At 50.0% G+C, this 26629-nt stretch overlaps 1 protein-coding gene across 1 annotated transcript; it reads right to left on the reverse strand.

Annotated features, from left to right (window-relative positions):
• Positions 1-1476: 1476 nt before the first annotated feature.
• RNF169 (ring finger protein 169) lies at positions 1477-26038 on the reverse strand (the record flags this gene model as incomplete). Its single annotated transcript, XM_080613583.1, has 6 exons — positions 1477-3287; positions 5305-5404; positions 6387-6499; positions 7360-7506; positions 13707-13783; positions 25690-26038. The coding sequence occupies 6 exons, from the start codon at positions 26036-26038 to the stop codon at positions 2097-2099; spliced, it is 1977 nt and encodes a 658-aa protein (XP_080469709.1). The 3' UTR covers positions 1477-2096.
• Between the last annotated feature and the right edge of the window lie 591 nt (positions 26039-26629).

Raw genomic sequence — 26629 nt, forward strand, 5'->3', positions numbered from 1 at the left:
ATAGTATTTAAAATATATAAATTTTATCCATTAAAATATAAGATTTCTTTTTTTAAAATAAAAAAAGGAATCCAGTTCAATTTGGGGAGGAAAAAAGGAGCCAGGGTCCTCACAGGAGAGAAAATCATGGAATGGGTTGGGTTGGAAAGGACCTTAAAGCTCATCCAGCTCCAACCCCTGCCACGGGCAGGGACACCTTCCACTGGAGCAGCTTGCTCCAAGCCCCTGTGTCCAACCTGGCCTTGAACACTGCCAGGGATGGGACATTCACTTCCTTGAGCATCCTGTCCCAGTGCCAACCAGTCCCCGTTTACTTTCTTTAACCATTTAAGGTGGAAGGAGATATTAAACCATTATTTTTAGGTAAAGGAAACTGGGCAATGACCGTTCTCTTGGATCAGATCCATCTGCTGGAACACACTTGGCTCTCCTCCCTTCACACCATGGGATCATGGTGAGTTTTCCCCGGCACTGTGCTTCAGCTCCATCCCCAAAACACCCCTTGTCATCCAGCCCATGGGTCAGCAAGATGGTGAACACTGCAACCTCTGCCCTGGACAAGGTCCTCATGGGCACTGAGGGTCCCCAGTGAATACTCTGCAAGTACTGAGCTGAGCTGATAGTTGTTGAGTCTAATTATCAATGGAATTATAATGGATGATGGGAAAGAGTGATGGAAATATGAAGAACCCAAGGACGGGCCACCACACATGCTCCATCAAGCCCAAGCTCTGAGCTACCTCCAGTCCAGGCTGCCCAGCTTCATGCCTTGAAGTGGAAATCTTTAGTGCATTGCTCACCTGAGCTCTCTTAGTGGTTTGAACCTGAAGACAGGTAGCTGGGAGCAGGGGCAGGGCAAGCTCCCATCACCCTGAGCATCCACGTCCATGTGCCTGCAGGCTGGGAGGGCTGGGCCCTCCCCTCCTGGCTCTCCCATCCCAGTTCATCCGGAGCTGGGAGAGGAGGGTGATGCGTCACAGACCTCGGGATGCCTCCTTGGGCTGCTCCTGGATGCGTAAGGATGTGTCTGAGGTGTGCTGAGGGACCTCTGAACTGAGCAAGGTACGTGTCAGCAGGGAGGAATCCTTCCTGGAAGCACCCAGGCAGCGCTTCCCTTTCTAGGTATCCATCTGAGTGGGAAGAACAGGAAAATCTTCTTGCCTTGGAAAAGGCAGGGATGGGAGAAAAGCTGCATCTGCTCCCTGGGTCACAGTGCCCAGAGCATGGTCCCAAGTGCTCTACCTGAGCTCTCTGCTGTGCCGCTAACATGAATGTGCAAGTTCATAGAATCCCAGACTGGGTTGGGTTGGAAGGGACCTTAAAGCTCATCCAGTTCCAACCCCCTGTATCCAACCTGGCCTTGAACACTGCCAGGGATGGGGCAGCCCCAGCAACCTCTAAGGCTTTTCAGTAAAATCCTTCTTTTAAGTCTTTCTTCACTACTTTCTACTTGAAGAAAGTAACCTGTGAGCTGTGCTGCTGGTGCACAGGGAGATACATTCACTTGTAAGTACTACAGGTGGATCTGTTCGGTACTTCCTAGAAGAAATACAGATCAACCTCTCTCCTGACAGCCCTCAAGTTGGGTCACTCGAACACACTGACATCAGTAACAGCCTGACCACCACAACATAAGGAAGAGGACAGGCAGAGGAGAAGACTTTCTAGGATGGGAAAACCCTACTTTCTGTGAGTAGAGCTTTGATTTCCCTTGGCCTACTGAAGCAGCAAGGCAAGGAATGGATGAGCTCCCCATGCCTTGCTGCTCACACAACCTTCTTAGCTGGGCAACCCAAATGTCACCACCTGCATGCAGAGGTACTCACTGCATATACATTGCAGTGTATTCATGGGGACAATGCACACACCTTTCAGACCAATGGACCAGGAAAACTTGAGGAACTTTTCCCTCAATCCCTCTTGGTTTTGTTCAGCTGAAAGGACTCTGGCTTCGGTCTGAACTGGACCTACAACATCTCACCACCAAAAATGAGAAAACCAACTGTGCGGGTGGAAGAATGACCAAAAATAGGTTTCCTATAGGATAACCTGATAAACCTCATCGTCCTCTAGCAAGGCAACAGCGTCCACCAGTGCTACTTGGCGCCCAGCGTGCTCTTGGAGCGCAGCAGATACCGCTCCACTCTGACTTTCCGCCTTTCCACTGTCCTGTTCTCGCTGTCGAAAAGCCTCTGGAGGTGCAGGGCCAACCTCCTGTCCTCCTCCTCTTGCTGGAGCTTCTGCTCCATGTCCCGCACCTCGGGCACCAACCCCACGTCTCCCGCCTGGTGCCGCAGTCTCTTGACGGAGCCGTTGTGCTCCAAGTGCTTCGTTTTGCAGCGTCTCTTGCGGCCCCGTCGCAGCGCCGGGGGCTGCTCCCCGATGAGGTTCTCCACCGAGCTGCAGGTGCTGTTCTGGACGTTGATCAATTCGCTGTTGTTCAGGTATTTCAGCTGCTTTTTACCCGGTGGTTTCAGCGTGGTGCTGTCGGGAAGCGATGTGCTGACACCCAGCACTCTTCTGCCCAGCACTTTTGAGCCGAGACTCAGACAGGATTTGTCCATGAAGGTGTTCACCTTTAGCTCAGGGACCTCGGACACTCGTGGGTTGAGGGAGGTGATGTTGGATCTCACATCTGGATCAGCAGCGCTGTCATCTGTGGTTAAGGCCTGGGGATCTCTGCTCTTCTCATTCCCTCTTCCCGGCTTCGTTTCACTGATGGAAGGGAAGAAATCCAGCTCAGGGCGAGGATCTCCTGTGGTGTCAGGTGGAAGGTGATCATCCTGTGCATGTGGCTGCTCCTTATTGCTACTGCTAGAGTTGGTGATGTCAGGAGCTGTAGCATCTTCCCCATGCTCTGAAGCCAAGGACGTGAGGGTCGCTTTGGAGAGAGTCTTTTTGATCTGGCGCTCCTGAAAGATCTGCTCCCACTTCTTCAGGATTCTTGGACTGGCCTCGTAGGTCGTTGGCTTCTGCAGGCTCCTGTTCAGGTTCCTCGGGGTGGATTTAATGATGAGGGGGCTCAGGACCCGGCCGTCAGGAAGCCTCTTTGGTGGAGTACAGGGAGAGCAGACGATGGGCTTGAAGTGGTTGAGCTCCTCCGAGATGCTGTCGTTGCTCTCGGGGCTGATGGATCTCTCTGGCTTGTGCAGGGCTGAGAGGGATGAAACGGGGTTGAGAACCAGGCGCTTCTCTGCGGTCAGGTCTGGGGCTGAGAGGCAGCGGTTGTTCTGGGTGGATGACAGAACCCCAGCCAGTGGCGTGGACGTGCTGGTGACCGGTGGCACCTGCAAGGCAAAGCACCACAGCTCAAAGGTTTGTCATTGAGGACAATGGGGGGAGTGGCTGATACACCTGAAAGGTGGCCAGTGCCAACCTCATGGAGTTCAACAAGGCCAAGTGCAAGGTCCTGCCTCTGGGTTGGGGCAATCCCAGGCACAGCTATAGGTTGGGCAGAGAATGCAGTCAGAGCAGCATGAGGAGAAGGACTTGGGGTGCTGGGTGAGGAGAAGCTCCCCATGACCCAGCCTCAGTGTGTGCTGGGCTGCATCCCCAGAGCGTGAGCACTGTGTGCAGTTCTGGTGTCCCCAGCATAAGAAGGACATGGAGCTGTTGGAGCAAGTCCAGAGGAGGCCACGAGGATGGTCAAGGGCTGAAGCAGCTCTGCTCTGGAGCCAGGCTGAGAGGGCTCAGCTGGGTCAGCCTGGAGAAGAGAAGCTGCACGGAGACCTCAGAGCAGCTCCCAGTGTTTGAAGAGGGCTGCAAGGATGCTGGAGAGGGACTCTTCATCAGGGACTGGAGTGATAGGACAAGGGGTGATGGGTTCGGACTGAAAGAAGGGAGATTTAGGCTGGATCTAAGGCAGAAGCTCTTCCCTGTGAGGGTGCTGAGGCGCTGGCCCAGGGTGCCCAGAGAAGCTGTGGCTGCCCCATCCCTGGCAGTGTTCAAGGCCAGGTTGGACACAGGGGCTTGGAGCAAGCTGCTCCAGTGGAAGGGGTCCCTGCCTGTGGCAGGGGTTGGAGCTGGAGGAGCTTTAAGGTTCCTTCAACCCAAACCAGTCTGGGATTCTCTGACTCTATGATACACTTGAAGCTGTGCTGCCATTCAGCAGGACCTTGGCAGGCTGGAGAACTGGGTGGAGAGAAGCCTAATGTGGTTCAACAAGGGCAAGTGGAACTGGGTGAACTTTAAGGTCCCTTCCAACCCAACTCAGTCTGTGATTCTATGGTTCTATCACATCCTAGCAAGCAGCCCTGGCAGAGTAGCACTGGAGCTGTTCCAGGCTGAGAACTCACAGCTCTCACAACTGAAGCTGCTGCTGGCTCCCACCAAGGACCCCACGGGCCAGAGGCACATTGGAGAGGAGGCAGAGAACAGCTCCAGAGGCAGAGATTAGTGCAAGGATTTACTTCTCCTGTCAGGGCAGAGGGGTCAGTGGTGCTGCTAGGCATGGCACAAGGAACGGTGGTTGCAAAGGCCATCTCCAAGGAGTGGAAGGCACCCAGTGACTACTGCTGTAAGAGCCTCAAACCCCCCCAGTTCAGATCTGCAGCAGTGCTTTGTGATCCCTGCTCTCTGTGAAGCACTGTGTGCACTGCAAAGCATCTCTCACCCTGCACTGGGTAACAGATAGGGTTAATTCATTTGGGCTGCTGGATGCACGGGGAAACAAGACCAGGCCAGCTCTTCCCATAGTGTGGAAGTACAAAAGGAAGTATTCTAACACTAGAAAAGAAATGAGTTTTGCTCTGTTTCATAGAACCCCAGACTGGTTTGGGATGAAGGGACCTTAAAGTTCATCCAGTCCCAACCCCTGCCACAGGCAGGGACCCCTTCCACTGGAGCAGCTTGCTCCAAGCCCCTGTGTCCAACCTGGCCTTGAACACTGCCAGGGATGGAGGACTGGAAGTTTAAACCTTTAAACACCATTGGAAAGAACAGGAGAGGAAAGGGAGGAAAAGGAGATTTTACTCCTAAACTTCTAAGATTTCTCTTTAATCAGCCAGGATTCAGCCTTGAAAAGAAACTGAATGACAAAACAAAAGCACCACGAGGACCCTTCCAACTTCCAGTTATTCTCCAGTGCTGACAAACAACTCCATAAGCTACTTTTGTGCTCAGTAATTTCTAACCTAGCAGGGTTTTATTGGGAGCTGTAAGGAAGTGACTGCCCCCCAAGCGATAACACAGCACCGGCAGCACCACCACCACCGTGTTTCATATCTCCAGCTTCCTGGTTCTGCGTAACCTCAGATAAGAACATTGACACTTTACAAAGCCTTTGCTTGCAGACACAGCCCCTACCTTTGTTTTGCTGGCTGGGGCTGATCTCTGCCTGCTCTTTGATCTCTCCTGAATGGTGTCGTTGCAGCTCCGACTCCTTTCCACCTTGGCGGTGAGGTTCCTAAAAAGCAGATGAGGAAAACCAGGAGATTGTTCATGACCTGAGGAAAAACCAGCCCGACAGCCCTGGCACAGCTGCCTGTGGGGGAGGCATCAGCCTTGGCAGCCAGAGGTGCCTCCTACACCCTCAGGGAAAAGGGATGCAGGAATCTTGGATCAGCCTCAGAATCCTCGGCTGTGTTGAAGGGCTCCTCACCAAACACACTGACACCTCCACCTACTTGTAGCTAATTGAGGTCGGAGCTAATGAGAATGCTATGGAAACCCTTGTGCTTCTCATGTGGAAACAGAGAGTTACTCAGCTGCTGCCACTGCTCCCTGCAGCAGCTTTCACTGGTGAGGGGTTTGGGGCTGTTGTTATCTCTTAACCTCTGTGCTGGAGAAGGACCCAGAGTTCAGCACAAGAACTGTGCACTTTAATGATATTTTAATGTAATGGTGTAAAATCTAAAGATTTTTTACTTTAGTGATGTAATGATGCCCGAGGGGAGACTGAGATGAGCTCTTAGGCAGAAGCTGTTCCCTGTGAGGGTGCTGAGGCGCTGGCCCAGGGTGCCCAGAGAAGCTGCGACTGCCCCATCCCTGGCAGTGCTCAAGGCCAGGTTGGACACAGGGGCTTGGAGCAAGCTGCTCCAGTGAAAGGGGTCCCTGCCTGTGGCAGGGGTTGGGGCTGGATGAGCTTTAAGGTCCATTCCAGCCCAACCTATTCCATGATTTCTGTCACTTAAATCTACAATGATTTTTCTGCTCCACGGGATGAACACGAACTTCTTTAACCCCCAGGATTTTATAGCAAGTAGGAGGCAATCAGACTCACTCCATATTCTACCAATTAGTTTGTTCTACAATTCCAGAGACAACATTACTTACTTTGGATTGGAATACCCATTTTAATTAAAGCATCTCAGGTATCTTTAGAACAACAGTCACAAAACATCTGTAATTCGGCATTAATCAACTTGAATTAAATCTCAGCCTCTTACCCTGAAAGGAAAGCAAAGGAGTAGGCACTGGTCTTGGAAACAAAAGCTGATCGATGTGTCTGCCTGCCCTGGAATGGTTCTTCATTCTCTGAATCCGAGAGACGTTCAGGAAACTGGAGTCAACCAAGGAAGAGTTAACTGATATGTACAACAGAAAGAATCACTTGGAAAACAAAGCTCTTGCAAAGATAGCCAAGATGCCAAAAGCCTGATTATACCAACAGGAGGCAAACTGAGTGCAGTGTGTCAGCACGTACGTGTGCTCATGCTGCTCTGGAGCTAAACAGCTCAAAGGTTGGCCCCAAAAGCATAAATAATGCAAAATAAGTACATAGCACCTATGTACAGCTCTTACTAAAGGATGTTAACTTACTGATCAAGGAACCATGAGATAATCCTACAACAAAGGTACTACAGGACGTTATTCAGTAACCCCATCTCAGTCCATCAGCCTTTAAGTGTTAAGAGCATTTCCTGCTGAGTCTCACAACTGAAATGGGAAATAGGCAAAACTCAGCATGAAGCATCTGTTGGACTACAGTACTGTACATCTACACGTAGAAGAGTCATGGAGGAATGTTTGTGGCAATATGTATATGCCTGAACACTGAGGATACACTATGCAGAGTGGTTTCCTCTAGGTTTCTCTGCTGTGTTTGGAAGAGCTGCACCTCCAGTCCCAAGTACAGTGGGTAAAAGGGGGTAGAGAGTCATAAGAGACCTAAGACACTTCTCACAATGTGTCTATAATCTATTAGCTCATAGTCTTCAGGGGCTATAAAGGTGTCAATCCTGGAAAGCTCCCTGTGGCAAAGGATGGAAGCTCTCAGTTTCAAGGGGCAGAACAGGAGAACCTCAGTTACTCCAGGTCTTTAAAAAACCCTAGTTCTTGTTCCAGGACTAAGGTTTAGCAGCATTTCACCGACCAGCCAGGGTCTAATGTGGGCAGAAAGAGAAGCCCAAGCTTACTTACACACTCCTGGTTCACTTTAAGCACTAAAGATTCCTCTTTCTTCTGCTGCTCTTCCATTTTTCTTTTTCCTACATCCCCATCGTCCAGAACGAACTTGTGGATCAGATCCTCAGAAGCTTTCTCCTCTTGCAGTTTTTCTTCTCTCAGCTGGAAAGAACAACAAAAGAGATGGAGAATTTCAAAGGTTTGAAGGCTTACACCTGGTTGCCAACAAGTGCTTTTCCAAGAGCTTGGTCACATCATTCTGTTTTGTGTCTTTATTTCCCTGCTCCAGAGTAGAGTCAATGCCTCTCTCACAATATGAGAATGTGAGTTCTCCAACGTGAAGATGAGTTTCTTTCTACAACACCTTCATGTTCATACACTCTATACAAGTATCATGGATATTATCTTCTTTGCAAAAGAGCAAAGGCGCTGTTAGGTCGAGGGTTTGACCAAGACTGCTCTGCCATGGTATTTTCTGAAATGGACACAAAAGCTTTTATCTACTCGGAGACAATCAGACAACAACCTGTGCACAACAGGAGTTTCATGCAAGTTGTGACAGTTCAATTTTAGTCTTCAAATGGCCTGTAACACAAGACACAATTTGGCAGACATAGAGACAGCATCACCTACATTAAACTTGGATAGATACAGCAATTCATAGAATCCCAGACTCGCCTGGACTGAAGGGGCCTTAAGGCTCATCCAGTTCCAACCCCTGCCATGAGCAGGGACAAACTCCCCAGTTGCCAGGACTTAAACCCAACAACAACAACCCCCTTCTCCTCCTTCCCACCACCTTTTCCTGATGAACAGGCTCTGTGGTACACCCTTCAGCCAGCACCAGCCCATCATCCCTGGATAACATCACCCAGCTCCCTCCTCACTCATTACCCAGCCATTCACCCAGCTTGTCTCTCACCTCTTCCTCAACTTCAGACTCACAGAGGCCATGAAGAGTCTTTACATAGATGTGTATCTACACCAGGTCCTTCCTCCTTCCTCCACCCAACATGGCGTGTAAGGGTGAGACAACAAGCCTGACCTCTGATTGATCTCCATCAGACTGATGAATCACAGTGATGGGGAAGCACAAGGAAATCAAATACTTCTCTTTATTCCTCACATTTGAGTGTGGGCACCTCAGATGCTCTGTTATGTTCCCTACCTTTCACACTGCCACAATTTCCCTCTTGCCTCTCAGGAGAGCAGGGCTGCAGGATCTGCTGCTCTCCAGTAAAGCTCAAGGCATCCACACTGATCCCATAAATCTTCATTCTCCCAAAAATATGCAGTATTCTAATTCCCTGATGAAGAAGGGGGAAAACCCCAAAGCATGGGCATGAGGCTGACAAAGAAAACAGAGTCCCTGATGCATTACATTGTGATCTTCAAACTGAGAAGGCCTCAAATCCTACTGACTCCAAACCTCTAGAGACAAGGATGAGAGAGGTGGCAGGAGGGAAGGCAGAAACCAGGAACAAAGCCACTCTTGGGCTGATGATGGGGGTTTGAAGATGTTTCCAAAGACTGGTTTGACTTCTCCTTTCCAGTTGGTTTAAGGTGTATCTTTAAATTCCTGATCTATTAATAAGCTCGAGCAATAGCTATAACCCAGTGTCTGACTAATGTGGATTAGAGCCACATGATGCAGGTATGATGAATACTCTGCTATATGTCTCATGAGCAGTATTTCTGCACCTTAAGGAGCCTTTTTTATGTGTCTGAAAGCCAAGTTCTTTAAGGAGCCTTTTTTAAGGCTGAAAAGCAAGTTCACATTGAGTTTTATCACAATGAAAATACCTCCCAGTGCTTACGTCCCTTCCATACTTCCCACCTGGAAGAAACCTATATGGAAATCTTTGCATTTTACCTAACTTCTACAATTATACTCAATTCCCAAATCTAAAGCCACAAGCATATGTAACAACATACAGGCACAGTTCATGCGAGGTTTGAGCACAAGGTGAACAAAGCAACACCAGGATCTTAATCCTACTTAATGGGATACAACAAAGGAATTTAGGTGCAGAATTCAGGTTCCAAACAAAAGCAACATCTAAGGATAAAATTTGCACTATTTAAAACAAAGTCATTTGAAGCAGCTCCATGTAAATTAACTCCCAGAGAATTTACTTACAAACAACGGGACATGAGGACTAGAAGCTGGAACAAGCTCCTGGGAAATATCTACCCTGGCAGAAGTTATCCAAGGAGCATCTTTGGAACACTGGATGCAGGACTCTCAGCTGCTATCAGCAGTACAGTGATCAGAAAATGCATGTTAAGCTGTCTGTAGCCTTTCTGGCTACTGGAGCTGCAGGCAAAAGGCAGTACAAGCAATGAATCCTTTTTTCCTTGAGAACTGCTCCAGAAATGCCCATTTCAGGGAACATCCCTCTGGATCCTAACACTAATTCCCAAAAGCTTGGCAAACTCACGTTTGGTATCTTCTGTCTGCTCCATGAACTGTCCGGGTTTGCTCCCTCACTCCCTCAGCCTGCTCCGTCTACCCATGCTGCTGGCAGCTGCATGTCAGCACATGCCTCAGGTAGGAGTTTCCCTCCTGATTACGTGTGATAACAGGCAATGAACAGGCAATGAACAGACTGCCTGTGGTAGAAAGACAGTTTAAGAGGGTGAGTTTGGGGTTTTAGGACACAGGAATGAGATCCTTCTTTGGGAAAATACAAAATACAAGGGCACCAAGTGTGATGTATAGAAGGAGGGGAACAGAAAATCTCACTGTCCTGCACAGACAGCACACGTTTCATGTCATGCTGAAAGCCAAATGAGAAAATTACACTAGGAGATGATCCACTTCAAATAAGAAAGTCTCCAGTGCATCATTATTGGAACTGCTTTGTTTTCAGCTGCAAAAGGCTGGGAAGCAGGTCAAGAGTGAGGCTTTAGAAAGCAACTCACATCTGGGAGATGTAAAAGCTTTGAATGCTCCTCTCCCCTCCTCAGGAGGAGAGCCAGTGTGGGTTATCCCTCTGGAACAGGCAGGGAAGCTGAGATGGAACCTCCTGCCTTGACACACAGAGGGAAGCCTGGTTATAGATAAACTTTGATTCCCAAACCTGAGTTCTTGTCTCCTCCTTCCTAATTCAGGAGTTCAGAGACACCAAGAAACTCTCACTAAGTGGCAGCAGGCACAACTCCACCTGGAATAAGGCAAAAGTTGCCATTTAGTCAGCAAAATTACCTTGCCCTTTCCTCGTCGGTGATAATTCAGAGCTCCTTCAGGTGAGGTTCAGCAAAAAGGAGTTGAAGTTGCAAGGGAAAGAAACCTACATCCCATCTGCCCGTGAGCAAAAGGGGAAGGCATCAGGATGAACAGGAATGAGACAAAACCAGGCCCAAGGTGTCAGAAACATGTTAGAAGTGTTTCCTTTTGCCTGGTGGGGAAGTGAAAGGTGTTGGCATGTGGTAGCTTTCAGCTGAAGCCAAATGATGGCTGCAAAAACCTTTTCAGCTGGAGCCTCATCATGCTCCAAATGTGCTCACTGAACCTTACAGGTAACAGTAAAGTCAGTAATGGAGTGATCAGGATTACCAGGAGGTGACAAAGCACTCACTTGTCCTGCACGGATGCAACGATCCTATAATAAAAGTTTTGTGGACCATTGGAGAGAAGATGGTTTAATCCTTCTGGAAGATCCAGGTATGTGTCAGTCTGGAAGCACCTGGAAGAGCTGCAGAGGTAAGATCCTGCACTAATGGACTCAGGAGGTTCTGGCTCCTCTGGACACCCAGAAGATTCTGGCTTTGCAGCAGGATTAAAGACATCAAGCAACAAGTCTGGGAGGATCAATGATGAGTAAGCTCCAATAGCATCATGGAAGGTCTCCCACTCACTGTTATGGAGGGATTTATAAAACCCCAACACGGTTTACAGTTAATACCTGTATAAAAAGCTTATTTTCTTCTTTAAGCCAAAGGTGCCCTGAGTCTGCTCATCCTAAAGGTTACAGTGAAAGAAAATACTGAATTACCCCTGTGCAGTCCTGATCCAGTTCTGGGGCAGCAGCACAAGAGGGACGTGGAGCTGTTGGAGCGAGGCCAGAGGAGGCCATGGAGCTGCTGCGAGGGCTGGAGCAGCTCTGCTCTGGAGCCAGGCTGAGAGAGCTGGGCTGGGGCAGCCTGGAGAAGAGAAGGCTCCTGAAGGGGAGACCTTAGAGCAGCTCCAGTGCCTAAAGGGGCTGCAGGAAAGCTGGAGAGGGGCTTGGGACAAGAGCCTGTAGGGACAGGCCAAAGGGAATGGCTTGGAAGAGGCTTGGAGCAACCTGCTCCAGTGGAAGGTGTCCCCACCCATGGTAGAGGGATGGAACTGGATGAGGATTCTGTGATCTGATTCTATGACATACAGTGATGGCTGTTTATTAATAAACTTGATTCTTATATGAATAAGATTTCTGTGCCCTTAAGCTTTACACTGCTGCCTAAACCAACTGTTTCTCAACAAAGCACCTCACCACAGCTAAAGATACCACAAGTCACCAGACTTTATGCACAGAACATGCTGCCTCCCTAGTGAATGTCACCTGGACCACAGAGGAGTTTGCATTTAAGATTAGTTAATGAAAGGTCTTAATCTGCCAAAGGTCTCCCAATACCCTGAAGTGCCATTGCCCATCAGCGTCACTGATTCCACACAAGAAGCAGGAGTGAAGAATCTTCCACATCTTTTAATTGTCTTCCCACATATCACAGACTGGCTTGGGAAAGGACCTTAAAGCTGATCCACTTCCAACCCCCTGCCACGGGCAGGGACCCCTTCCACTGGAGCAGCTTGCTCCAAGCCCCTGTGTCCAACCTGGCCTTGAACACTGCCAGGGATGGGGCAGCCACAGCTTCTCTGGGCACCCTGGGCCAGGGCCTCAGCACCCTCACAGGGAAGAGCTTCTGCCTTATCTCCAACCTGAACTTGCCCTGTTTCAGTCTGCATCCATCACCCCTTGTCCTGTTGCTCCAGTCCCTGATGAAGAGTCCCTCTCTGAAATCTGCATTTTCTACACTACTCATTTACATTAAAAATCATCTAAGCAGCATTTTCCTCCTCAGTGGACAAGGCTATTTTCTAACTCCATATCAGCTTCCCAGCCCTTTCTATGCTTGAGATCTTCAAGAGAAACCCCAAAGAAAACCCTTCAATGATGAAAACCTCCTTTTCCCCACCAGGTACAATAATCAGCGAGTGGCTGAACCCATCTTACAGCAACACCCTCACAGAGATCAAGGACCTGACACAGTGATCAAATCTATCGACAGAGACACCGGCACCAGAGCAGAGTCCACGTTGCTTTGGCAGGACACTGCACAGGTCCTGGCAGAGGAAGGGGTGACAGAAGCAGGAGCTACAAGTGGAAATGGGAATGTTGGGGGGAGTTACAGGTGACTCTCCCAAGAGAGGTTGCACTGGAAAGCGTTATCTGCTTGGCTGCAGCAGAAACTGCTTTCACAGTGATGTTTCTCACGTAAAAAGCAGCCAGTTTCCATCAGTGACAAGTTACTGGAGATGGTTTCAATGATTAAGGCTTTAAAAAGAATAATAAAAATCCCTTTCTAAATACAGAAAATATTTGCCCAGATTTTAACCCCAAACCAGCTGAAAAACTTTTCTTCCTTTCCCAGTTTTCTGTCTTGAAATGCTATTTCAGAAAGCTCTAGCTTAGAATAGAGAGTTTCTGAGAAGGATGTTACTGCAGGAGATGCCTCATGCTCCAAAAGCCTTTGTGGGATTGCATCCGCAAATACAGATGCTCTATAAACCCTGTACAACCAAAGAGTCTCTTGAGGTCCACCACGGGAGGGACATTTCCATAGTTTGGAAGGCAGCCTAAGACAGCAAATCTGGCTTCTCCATCCTGGATAACAGCCAATTTGTTCCTGAACTGGCTGAACAGCATAAAGGGAATAAATGACCTTTGTACTGAGCAGGAACAGAATCACAGAACAGTTTGGGTTGGAAAGGACCTTAAAGCTCCTCCAGTTCCAACCCCTGCCACGGGCAGGGACCCCTTCCACTGGAGCAGCTTGCTCCAAGCCCCTGTGTCCAACCTGACCTTGAACACTGCCAGGGATGGGGCAGCCACAGCTTCTCTGGGCACCCTGGGCCAGCGCCTCAGCACCCTCATAATGAAGAATTTCTTCCTTACGTCCAGCCTAAATCTTCCCTGTTCAAGTTTGAACCCATTCCCCTTTGTGCTATCACTACAGTCTTTAATGAAGAGTCGCTCTCTGGCATCCCTCTAAGTCCATAAAAAGCCCTTCAAGTTTCCTTACAGGCAGGATGGCATTCCTGCAGGAAATCCCAAGTTATTCTGGAAGAAACCCCACAATTACACAGCATACTGTACCTTCCTTAGCTGGCTTTCATATTCTTCTCGGAGTTCCCCTGGTTTGCTTAATTTAATGGGTGCTCTGAATATAAAGTCTGGAAAGAGAAAGAGAGAAAAAAAAGGAATCAGGCTTTAGTGCACAGTGACTGGGGGTGTCCATCATTCCCAAAGGATAAGTCCTCCATGGTCTGCACCATCACATATCTTTATATATCTATATCTTTATATTATGACCAGGCTATCAGAGCTCAGTTTAACACAGGAACATCAGGAGGAGAATGGCAAAGTAACACCATTTTGCACTGCCTTTTGGGATTCTCAAGAGGTCTTGACGAGCAACCAGGGGAGTATCAGGAAGGTGTAAACACAGAGGTTAAGTAACAGCCCTAAGAGGTCACAGGGAATCCAAGGCCCAGAAATAAAACCAGGCTTAAAGCACCTCCTCCAGCCAGACACCCATGGAACACAGGCTGACAGCAGCAGCACAACACCCTGAATTCCCACCCTCATTGAAAACGTTCTATTTTCTATACAATCCTAGAATCATGGAATAGTTTGGGTTGGAAAGGACCTTAAGATCATCCAGTTCCAACCCCCTGCTACGGGCAGGGACACAGTGTTTTCACTCCACCTTCACAGCCATTTGGGTGCTGTCCCAGAGCAAGCACAGCTTTTATTCCGCTTTCATTTGCTCCCGAGGTCAGTGATATGAAGGCAATAGGCTGCTCCATCCGGCAGGAATTCCCCATCCTGCTCCCGCTTCCTCCCTTCCCCCTTGGGAACAGAGAAAGCAAAAGCATCCTGGCACAGGGTTATAGTTTAATCTCCATCCCTGGAGTCTGTTACTCCCCAAATGACTCCCTTCTTTATGTCAGCCTCAAAGCTGCTGTGCAGTACAAGTCTGGGCGAGTTGCACTGTAGTCAGAGGAACTTGGATGGAAAAGGGAACAACTGAAATAGAATCACAGAATCCCAGACTGGTTTGGATTGAAGGGACCTTAAAGCTCATCCAGTCCCAACCCCTGCCACGGGCAGGGACCCCTTCCACTGGAGCAGCTTGCTCCAAGCCCCTGTGTCCAACCTGGCCTTGAACACTGCCAGGGATGGGGCAGCCACAGCTTCTCTGGGCACCCTGGGCCAGCGCCTCAGCACCCTCACAGGGAAGAGCTTCTGCCTAAGAGCTCATCTCAGTCTCCCCTCGGGCAGGTTCAAGCCATTCCCCTTGGCCTGTCCCTACAGGCCCTTGTCCCAAGCCCCTCTCCAGGTTTCCTGCAGCCCCTTCAGGCACTGGAGCTGCTCTAAGGTCTCCCCTTCAGGAGCCTTCTCTTCTCCAGGCAGAATGAGCCCAGCTCTCTCAGCCTGCCTCTCCAGACAACCACTGAACAACCATCCTGACTCAGCCCATATCAGTACTCCAGACAGGGTGCATCATCCCAATGTACTGAGTACAAGCAACGAGGAAACACCAGTGGTATTTCCTTTTCCCAGCTCTATAAATTACAGGATATAAACCGGCAGCTCTGCCCCATGTTTTATTTAGGAAGTGTTGTATTCCTCAATAACACTGGTCCAGAATGAAAGGTTGATGGTGGGATAAGTAAATCAAACAGCCAACGGTTGGTGTCTGCCCCATGGGCATCCTCTGGTTCATGGCCACATTTATAGTCTGTTCCAACCTAGCTGATTCTGGGATTTGCCTCCTCCTTGGGACAGTCCCAGCCCTGGTGACTGAACATGCCCAAACATGCCCTTTAAAGACTGACTAAGCCCTGTTTGCACCTCCTGCTTTCCACAGGTTTGGTTTTAAGGTTCCTAGAGGAAAGTCCCCCAACTTCAGTCCCCCCTCACCAGTGTGAATGCAAACTCTGGAGCTTCCTGTTCAAGGAATTATGGAGAAGGAATGCTGCTGAGGCCAGAGCTGAACAAATCACAGCGTATTTCTTTCATACTTGCTTTAAAAGGGGAAAACCCACTCTTGTAATCAAATATGAGCCATATAGATGATAAGGCTTTGTTCTAAGGAGCTGCTGTTCCCTCTCCCTCACACGCCTGCATGAGCTAAGCTTGTTTTTGAAGGAAAACATCCCAAATATCCCCACATGTGCGATACAAATCCCGAGCGGTGGCGATGCTGGGGAGGCCAGGCTGCATTCCTCCCTCCTGCTTCTGCAACTGCAAGTGCTGGAAACCTTCCACCAGCTTCTCACAGGGTGCTTTCCCTGTGTCCTTGAGCAGTTCCCAGTTCTTGGTGGATTTTATCGAGCTGAATGTCCAGGGAGGCAGTCCCAAGGGCAGCAGCAATGTGTAACGTGCCTGCAGCCAACTTCAGTTACTCCTGAACATTGAAGGCTTGTCTCAGACCTTATCTCCATGCCTAAAAAGGTGTATTCATTCCCTCCAGAGTAATAAAAGCATTTTCGACTAACCCCAGGGAAACATGCAGTGGTAAAGACAAGTCACATCAACTGTTTCATTGTTTACGCAGGTTCAGCAAGCCAGAAGAGATGTTAAATAACGGAACCACGAAGCTGTGCTGGTTTAGCTAATGTGGTCCAACACCAGGCACAGGCAGTGGTACTTATAGCATCATCATGCACTAACTTGTGTTTTACAGAGGGGTTAAAAGAGATGAGACCTCAAATGCTGCACTGAATTAATGGTCCAAGAATGAGACCTGGGCTGTACCCCAGAGCTTGAGCAGCAGGTCCAGGGAGGGGATTATCCCCCTTTGCTGTGCTCTAGGGATACCCCCTGCAGCCCTGATCCAGCTCTGGGGCAGCAGCACAAGAGGGACGTGGAGCTGTTGGAGCGAGGCCAGAGGAGGCCATGGAGCTGCTGCGAGGGCTGGAGCAGCTCTGCTCTGGAGCCAGGCTGAGAGAGCTGGGCTGGGGCAGCCTGGAGAAGAGAAGGCTCCTGAAGGGGAGACCTGAGAGCAGCTCCAGTGCCTAAAGGGGCTCAGGAAACCCAGAGAGGGGCTTGGGACAAGGGCCTGTAGGGCCAGGCCAAGGGGAATGGCTTTAACCTGCCCGAGGGGAGACTGAGATGAGCTCTTAGGCAGAAGCTCTTCCCTGTGAGGGTGCTGAGGCGCTGGCCCAGGGTGCCCAGAGAAGCTGTGGCTGCCCCATCCCTGGCAGTGTTCAAGGCCAGGTTGGACACAGGGGCTTGGAGCAAGCTGCTCCAGTGGAAGGGGTCCCTGCCTGTGGCAGGGGTTGGAACTGGATGAGCCTTAAGTGCTCTTCAATCCAAACCAGTCTGTGACTCTGTAACTGTAGATCTACGTTTGCAACACCCCATTACGGTTTCTGGGGTAAGGCGATGCTGCACAGTGCCTGCCCCCAGCCAAGGATGCTTCTATCAGCACAGAAGCACCGCACACAGAACCAGACTGGTCCTCACACTGGGAGGCAGCTGGGGAGGAAGGCAAGATGATCAGAGCATCACACACATTCCTCCCTGTTCTAATTCTGGATGCTCAGGTCCAGGACAAGGCAGTTCAGCTGTTTCAGTGTGTGCTACCGCTGAGGACAACAATAAAATGGGTAAGATGATAGAACAAACAGCCTTTTACTTGATTTTGACCAAAACTCCTGCATGTTCTTCCTCTTGAGTGATCTGGGGGTCAACAGGAATGGTTTCTGAATGACACTGACTTTGATGGGCTGTTGGGAAGCCTGGCACTGAGATGCTCCTTTTGAGCACGGTGGTAACAGTGAAACAGTCACAGCAGCAGGATCAAACCCAGCATCCTGCTCCTTTATGTTGGCAGGCAAGAATTTCATCCCATTGTGTTCAATCTTGGAAAAAACAACTGATTTCTGCACTATTTGAAAGGACAAAAGAGTTTCTGATTACTTAATGCTGGTTCTTTTTACAAGAGGCATTTGACTTGTAGCTTCAAGCCCCCTGAATAACTCCATCCTTTCAACGTTACACGGAAGTGCGTGTTCCACACTGTGTGTACATTACACACTGTCACCATTAATCCTCACTCCTGACCAGCAGATTTTATACTGGCAAAAGCTTCAGGAACATCCATCTGGTGACTTCAGCAACATGGGATGAATAAAGAAGTTGAACTCGATTCAGAAACCCTTTGGTTCCCTCTCTGTTGTTCAGAGGCTCACGGGCTTTGCCAAACCAATGCCATAGGGCAAGTCAAAGCTCTGCCACCTGCAGCAGTGAATCCTCATCACCCCCAGCTCCATGGAATCTTGCAGCAGACTTTGCAGCTTCCTTGTCCCCCTTATTCCTGACAGGGATAATCAAAACCTTGAGGTTTTCACTGTCTTTCTTTTTAACTTCCAGCAGTTGGTCTTTATACTTGCAGATGAAGATGAGATCTTGAGGTTTTCAAAGCACAAAATGAGGAGTTGGAAGTTTTCTGCCTATGAAGAGGTTTGGAAACAGTTTTCCAACAAGTTCCTCTAGCTGTTTTAAAAGAACATTAAATTACACGAAGATGTGGCAATGGTGCATTGGGGCATGTTTGGAAACAAGGATAATTCAGCCATAAATCATAAGCAGAAGAATCAATAAGGTAGAAGCTGCAGGAAGACTCTGAGCTGTCACATCCAGGGAGGAGAGCACACAGTGATGCCAGACCCCCTCCCCGCCCTGCTGTGGGCATCTGTGGTGCGGCAAACAGGAGATGAGACCTAAGCCAAGCTAGGGCTGATCTACTGAAAACATACATGCAACTCTCCAACAAGTTTTGGTTTTTCATCCCAAAACAGCTCCCATAATGTAACAGGCTCCAGACCACTTCTCATGCAGAGACAAATGGGACAAAAATAGACTGAATCGAGTTTTGAGCATTCCAGCTGAAGCAGAAGATGACACTAAAAAAATGTTAATGTGGTAGCTAGCTATCAACATGCTGTCATTTCTCCCCTACTTGCTTCACCCTAAATAGACTAGTACCAGTGATTGCAATGATCTCCCCAAGACAAGTCTTCCCAACAGATTTTCATAGAATCATGGAATAGGTTGGGCTGGAATGGACCTTAAAGCTCATCCAGTCCCAACCCCTGCCACGGGCAGGGACCCCTTCCACTGGAGCAGCTTGCTCCAAGCCCCTGTGTCCAACCTGGCCTTGAACACTGCCAGGGATGGGGCAGCCACAGCTTCTCTGGGCACCCTGGGCCAGCGCCTCAGCACCCTCACAGGGAACAGCTTCTGCCTAAGAGCTCAGCTCAGTCTCCCCTCGGGCAGGTTAAAGCCATTCCCCTTGGCCTGTCCCTACAGGCCCTTGTCCCAAGCCCCTCTCCAGCTTTCCTGCAGCCCCTTTAGGCACTGGAGCTGCTCTCAGGTCTCCCCTTCAGGAGCCTTCTCTTCTCCAGGCTGACCCAGCCCAGCTCTCTCAGCCTGGCTCCAGAGCAGAGCTGCTCCAGCCCTCACAGCATCTCCGTGGCCTCCTCTGGCCTCGCTCCAGCAGCTCCACGTCCCTCTTGTGCTGCTGCCCCAGAGCTGGATCAGGGCTGCAGGGGGGGTCTCCCCAGAGAACAGGAGAGGGGGAGAATTACCTCATTTTGCTTGATTTATGTTCCAAATGGAGCAAGCCAGCTCCCCAGCACTGATGCTGGGCACAGAAATCATCGCTTTCCCTGCAGCTCTGGCTCCATCTCTTAATTTTCAAAAGTTTGCCTTGGAGAGCTGATAAAAGGCACAAAAAGCCACCAGAAAGTGGATGCATTAAAAGCAAGACAGAGAACAAAGAAATCCATCAGTCAATGGGAAGGGGCAGAGAAATAATTGCACAGCAAAAGCCTGAGTGTTCACAAGAGCGATGTTTCAGTGTTTACCAAAAATTAGCTGTGATCAGGTAGTTTGAGAACAAGAGGCAACTAAAGATGCTCAAAAACAGAAAAGGGGAGGTATTTTGGAAGAACTCTCTTGAATCCTGCTTCTCATCCATAAGACTGATCTGTCCTGCCTAGTTTCTATGGACAGCTAACGGTGAACATCAGCCTGTGGGTTTCACAAATGCACATATATTAAATAGGTCTTATGATAGAATTTATACAACCTGTGAGTCCTACAGTGGTATAAATAGATAAAAGACCATTAAAGCCAGCAGGAATGTACCAAGTTCATGAATACAATAGATTGTAAATGGAAAGACCTCTCCAGGAATGTGTCTAAGAACTGGTTGATGCCTCTGCCCGGTGTCTGAACACCAGTCACAGCGAAGATGGGAGTTGTTTGAGCCATGTAAGGGGTAACGGGTTCAAACTTAAACAGAGGAAGTTTAGATTGGATCTAAGGAAGAAATTCTTTACTGTGAGGGTGCTGAGGCACTGGAATGGGTTGCCCAGGGAGGTTGTGAATGCTCCATCTTTGGCAGTGTTCAAGGCCAGGTTGGATGAGGCCTTGGGTGCCATGGTTTAGTGTGAGGTGTCCCTGCCCATGGCAGGGGGTTGGAACTGGATGATCTTAAGGTCCTTTCCAACCCTAACTATTCTATGATTCTATATTGGGTCTAAATCCACAAGATGTATGTACCTATGGGTAGTAACTCCTGGGAAGAGGCTTTGAATAAAGGAATATGGAAGATGGAGATGCTGTCTGGGGTTGCAAGAGGCAGACACAGAAGAGGTGGCTTCAGAAAGCTGGTGAAATGCCCCCTTGGTCAAGTTCTGAACTGGTCGCAGTCATCTTCGAAGCTTCCTGGAGCAAAGGAGTTTTCCTTAAGGTCATGGAGAAGTAGGGGAATGAGAGGGAAGCAGCTCCTTGAAACAGCAGGCTTAGTTTCAACATGTGCATGGGTACTACAACCAGTTGTTAGTCCATTAGCAAGTATCTAGAAGGTAACAGACAAAGCACAAACTAACAGCAACTCTGTAAGAACAACTCCAATGAATTCAATCCAGTCTCTTTTGATGGAGAAATTTGGGGATGGGGGAGAAACAAGTAACGACGTGAGTTCATCTCTTGGGGGTCTGGAGGTGTTTTACCCACTGTAGAGACCAAGATATCCATATTAGAGAAAGTTAAGGAATAGCAGGATGTGCTATGTTACGGGTCACCCATGTACCTGGGAGTAGCCCATGCAGAAACTGCTCCTGCACTGTCCAAAACCTGCTCTGGACAGAAATGTGTAAGGAAATAAAGCAAGAAAACATGAGAGTAGGAAGAGTAGGAACCACTATAAAGGAATCACTGCCAAGGCCAGGCTGGATACAGGGGCTTGGAGCAAGCTGCTCTAGTGGAAGGGGTCCCTGCCCGTGGCAGGGGGTTGGAACCGGATGAACTTTAAGGTCCCTTCATCTCAAACCAGTCTGGGATTCTATGAACTCAAAATCCTGCCCTTTTGCCTGTGTGGAGAAGGAGAAGAGCTGACTGGCGAGGCAGAGTGTGGTATGAAGGCATTGGAGGGAAGAAGCTGAGTCCCAGATGGAGAAGCTGTAAGGAGCAATAGCTCTTAACCCCATGAGGACAGGTTACGAGATTCTGCTTGATATGGTTTAGTGCCAACATCTTTGGGCTCATGGAGACCATTCAAGCTCAGGCACAGCACTGCTCAACCACAGAAGCTGGAATGTTCTCCTGGTGCAGTCAGAGCCACCCATGCAGCCCTGCAGAGCTGCCAGCTTGGGACAGCAGGGCTGGTCCTAGATGGAGCTGAAATTCCAGCAGATGCAGGCTCATTCCATGAGGTTTCCTTGCATGCTGATTCCCAGCTCACTCTCTAGCTCCCATATCATCGGTTGGAAAGGACCGGATATATCCCTGTTTTCCAGGATAACCCCCTCCTCAGCGTCCTGAATAACAGTAAGCAAAAAAATAATGTCTTTTCCATTTGGAAGCACATAAAAGAATCCATTCTTGGAAGCAGTGAGGAACAAATTGCTAGTTTAGGTATAACCAGAATTCAGATGGATGCACAACTAGCTGGAGAATGATCTTCCAAGAGTTTATGACCCAGTGTCATGCCAGGACAGCCTCTCCGAGTGGCCACTGGGACTAGTTCTGGGTCTGGGCCTAATCTCTCTCTCCATTAAGGGCTTGAATGGTAGAGGAGAAATACTTTAAGTATTGTGGATGAGTGGAGAGCGGATGGAGAGGGAGAAGATGGAGGTGAAAGGACTCTGATAGTCTCATGGCATGGTTCTTACTGCTCCTGAAGAAGCATCCCTACCTTATTGCCTTCCCACCAAACAGCTCTACACCACCAATGCTGCAGCAAGGAGCTAAAAAAGAGGCAGTGATGGCTTTAATCAGACTGATGTAGGAAGTAAATCTCTGCTTTTCACACAATAGGGAAAGGCTTCCTTGGGATTGCCATTTCTAACCCCATAGCACTGTGGTCTGGAGGCAAAGAGAATTGGTGACAGAGCAACAGGAAAGAGAGGAAATGAAGGAATCCCCAGGAAATGCTCAGTAACTGGGACTGGTCTGGGCCAGTGGGGAAAGAGGGAAACCACAGCCAAAAAAAGCCTCAGAGGAAGGAGGGGGAAGTTGTGTTAAACCCCATCCCTCTCACAACAGCATCAGTTATTAACTATGCACCATGACCAGGCAGCAGGGAGACAAAAGGAATCAGCTGCCTTTTGACAGAGGAGATTCTGATGAGGTACTAAGCAAAATTTTCCAAGGATTCAGAGGCTGGAACAAAGGCAGATGTGGGATTCCCTTCTGCTGTCTGTATGAATGGATTTGGATGTCTATGAGGAATGGTTGAGGTCCACTTGATCCTAACTCAGTGTAAGGGAGCAGACGCCCTGGTCCTTTCCAAAACACGTGGAGGTCTATTCCATAGACCAGTTTTATTCCTTCCCTCCTGGAGCACTTTCCTGTTAGGAGTTTAAACTTCTTGATCAACTTAACACGCCTTTTCCTTGGAAAACTGGATTTGTTTCCCAGTTTACAGGGGAAATGTTTGTTCTTCAGGAATCTTTCAAGCTCCCTGAAGTCATCTATAATCTGGGATGGCAACAGCAGGATTGATAGGCAGAAATCTATCAGTGTGGTGAGGATTTGATACTGAAGGTAGGCCTTGTGTCTGCTGAGAAGATACAGACCTCACTTGCTTGTCCTTTTGCTCAAGGTCCTCTTCTTTAGCCCTGATTCACACAGAATTCCATCTTCCTTGGGAGAAATGTGCATGTATTTATTTCCTTCCAAATCAGGCTGAGCACCTCGCTGTGAACATATTCTGTTCCTTCTTCTTGGCTAGCTGAAGTCTCCACACCTCCATCTGCTGCACTTATCTGCCTTCCAAGACTTCCACCAGGCAACTCTTTGAGTATCAGAAGCCTTTCTTAGCAAAGCATTACATCTTGAACTCAAAATCTGGCTTTACACCAGCACATAAGGTGCCTTTCCACGTGCTATATGGTATAGAGATGCCCACGGAGCAAGCAGAGAGGATGTGGGACCTATGGGCCACCTCCACCCTTGCAGAGCAGCAGTGGTGCTCAGTGACAGGACAAGAAGAAACAGGCACAAATTGAAATACAAGGAGTTCCATTTAGCAGTGGAAACCCCTTTTTAACTGTCAGGGTGGTCAAACACCAGTACAGGCTGCCCAAGGAGGATACAGAGTTTCCAACCTTGATTTGAAACAATCAAAACCCACTTGGACACAGTCGTGGGTAACCTGCTCCTGGTGACCCTGCTTTGAGCAGAGGCTGGGTCTAGAAAGGTCCCTGCCAACCTCAGCCATGGGCAGATTCAGTAACATCAAGATCTGATAATATCAATCTCTACCATCAAGCTAAGCCACATCCACTGCTCACTCTCCACAAGTAGTAGGTCCTACCACTTGTAACACATCAACTACCTTCGATTTCCACACTATTGGCCCAGCTTACACCATAAGTGGCCAGTAACCTTCATAGCTTTTAGCCCGACACAGACGTCTGGTGCCACTTAAGGACAAGGTTGAGCCTAGGCTAGAAATGCATCAGAACTGCTGTTTGAGCTCCTTTTATCTTACTTCATCAGCTATTAACTAAATGACTCCACAGCTTGAAGTGTAATTTTATGGTGGCAAGGTCTATGGCATGAAATGTGGAGTACAGCATGAGTAAGGGTTACTCCAGCCCAATTTAGAGCCCATGACACTCAAGGTGTACAAGGTGACACAAGGGGGTAACAGGTTAAAACTTAAACAGGGGAAGTTTAGATTGGATATAAGTAAGAAGTTCTTTATTGTGAGGGTGCTGAGGCACTGGAATGGGTTGCCAAGGAAGTTGTGGCTGCCCCATCCCTGGCAGTGTTCAAGGCCAGGTTGGACAGAGCCTTGGGTGCCATGGTTTAGTGTGAGGTGTCCCTGCCCATGGCAGGGGGTTGGAACTGGATGATCTTAAGGTCCTTTCCAACCCAAACCATTCTATGATTCTATGACTCCATGATTCTCAGCACTAAGACCCTCCACGATGCTCTCCAAGACATCCCATAGCATTGGGAAGCCCAGGCAGGCAGAAAATGACAATCAACACAACGACCATGTACCTTCCTGCATAGAATCCCAGCCTGGTTTGGGATGAAGGGAGCTTAAAGCTCCTCCAGCTCCAACCCCTGCCATGGGCAGGGACCCCTTCCACTGGAGCAGCTTGCTCCAAGCCCCTGTGTCCAACCTGGCCTTGAACACTGCCAGGGATGGGGCAGCCACAGCTTCTCTGGGCACCCTGGGCCAGCGCCTCAGCACCCTAAAGTGTGCAAAATATTCCCATCTCGGACACTTCATTCAAGCAGAGGATTAAAACCGTTCCTTCATAACAACCAAGGCACTGCACACCCCTCCCTGCGAGGTCAGACCAAGCTGGGAATACTTAAGCATGACCGACACCACTGCCCCGGAGCACAGATGGACTCAGCGAGTCTCTGTGGTCCCTCCTCTGGCTGGGCCAGGAAGGAGGAACCGCTCCCAAGGAGGAACCAAATACTCCCAAAGAGGAACTGCTCCCAGCCTCCTGGCTCAGCTCCCTCCGCACAGCTCCATCCGTTCATTGATTCAGCAAACCCTCCTCCATGAAACGCTTCCCAGTTCCCTTCCAGGTGAACGGGCTTAGCTCAAACCACCACTTTAAGCCCTTGAAGCTCATCCTGCTCATTTTGCCCGCAGGAAAATTGAGGGTGCAGACAGAAGCATGAACAAGGAGACCGGTAGCACGCTGGAAAGCGACCAGTTAGGGCATGGCAAAAGGATGTTTATCCATAGCTGAAAGCCTCGGCTGCTTCACAGGGCTCCCATCAGCGCTGCTATAGCGAAGCACTCACGTAGGCACCTCTCCAACCAACACGCACGGGCAGAAGATCCCGGCGTGCCGGGAGTTTTGACAGCAGCAAGGTGGGAACCTTCCGCTGCACCTTGGCTCCCATCGGGAAAGAGCAACGCCTCGGGCTGAAAGGAGGGAGTTATTCCCAAGGAAACACAGGGAGCAGAGGAGGGCTGAGGGCTCTCGAGGCAGGCAGGAAACGCGTGACAGAAAGCCCTGAACTCAGAAACGATGGGATCTTTATGTCAACAAGGGACCGGGACTTCCCACGGCGCAGGAGCCTTCCTCTAACACAAACCCACCCCAATTCCAGCCCTTCCAATGGGCAGCACCCTCGCAAGCACTCACTTTTTGGTCCGTGTTGTTACACCAATAACCATCAGTTTGCCATTTCTAGGTTCAAGCAGCCGCTTGGAGAGACCAAACCATCCCCGCGGATGAGCACGGGGTAAGAGGCTGCCAGCAGCCTGCTCCCACCCAGTCTTCACACCTCCCGCCTCACCATGCCCATGGTGCTCTATGACGGGGTCACCATCCTGCCTCCCATCACTGCTGGGGTGCATGGAGATGTTGATGTGGGGCATGGTGAAGAGAGGAAACACGTTCCCCACAGGCCAGGCTACCCCTCAGGGCCCATCTCCCACCCTCGCACAGGAGGGCGGGCTCAGACCCGCTGTTCCCCCCGCCACAATCACCACCGCAGGACGGGGCTGAGCCCCGCAAACTCACTGCGCCCTCCCGCCAGGCAGCTCCCGCCCCATCGGGGCTGAACCCCGCACCTTGGTCTTGCCGCTGCTCCCCGCCTCCTCCTCCTCCGGCAGCCGTGGTGGCGGCGGGCTCGGCGCGGGCCCATGTGGAGAGGCGGCTGCGGCAGAGCGGGCAGCACAGGCCCGGGCCCTGCAGGCAGCGCTGGAAGCAAGCGAGGCACAACGAGTGGCGGCAGGGCGGCGTCACCGCCTCCACCAGCGCCTGCCGGCACACCGGGCACTCCGACACCGCCAGCAACACCTCCTCCTTCTCCTTCTCCTCCTCTTCTTCCTCCGACACCGCCCCGGCCCGGGCCCGCCGCCGCCGGCCCCGCCGCGCTGCTACCGCGGCCCGTCCGCCGGGCGCCGCCGCCGCCGCCATCTTCTCACTCTTGGTAGGGACAGACCGCTAGGGGCGAGGCCCCGCCCACTAAACATAATTCATGAGGGAGCGCGCCCCCCGATTCATATTAATGAGAACCCCCCACAGCAGCACGGCCCCTGCTCCGCGTTGACCACGCCCATCTAGTTAATATTCATGAGTGTCGTATATAACGAGGAGCCGCCTCCTCACTCCCGCAGTGTAGGGTGGCTCTGGGCTTTGGAGGAGGTTGGTGGTCCCTGCAAAGCGCTCCTCACGGTTTGGGTTGAAGGGACCTTAAAGCTCCTCCAGCTCCAACCCCTGCCACGGGCAGGGACCCCTTCCACTGGAGCAGCTTGCTCCAAGCCCCTGTGTCCAACCTGGCCTTGAACACTGCCAGGGATGGGGTAGCCACAGCTTCTCTGGGCACCCTGTGCCAATGTGGTCAATTCATCCCACGTTGTCTCTGCTGCTCCTTCCTCCTCAGGTGAGGATCCTCACACTCCTCTTCCTCTGCTCCATCATGGGGTTCCCTCCATGGGCTTCTCCAACGTGAGTCTTTCCCATGGGTTGCAGCCCTTTGTGATCTGCTCCAGTGCTGGTCCTTTCCAT

This window comes from Psittacula echo (genome assembly GCF_963264785.1).
Source record: "Psittacula echo genome assembly, chromosome: 3".
NCBI classification, from domain to species: Eukaryota; Metazoa; Chordata; class Aves; order Psittaciformes; family Psittacidae; genus Psittacula; species Psittacula echo.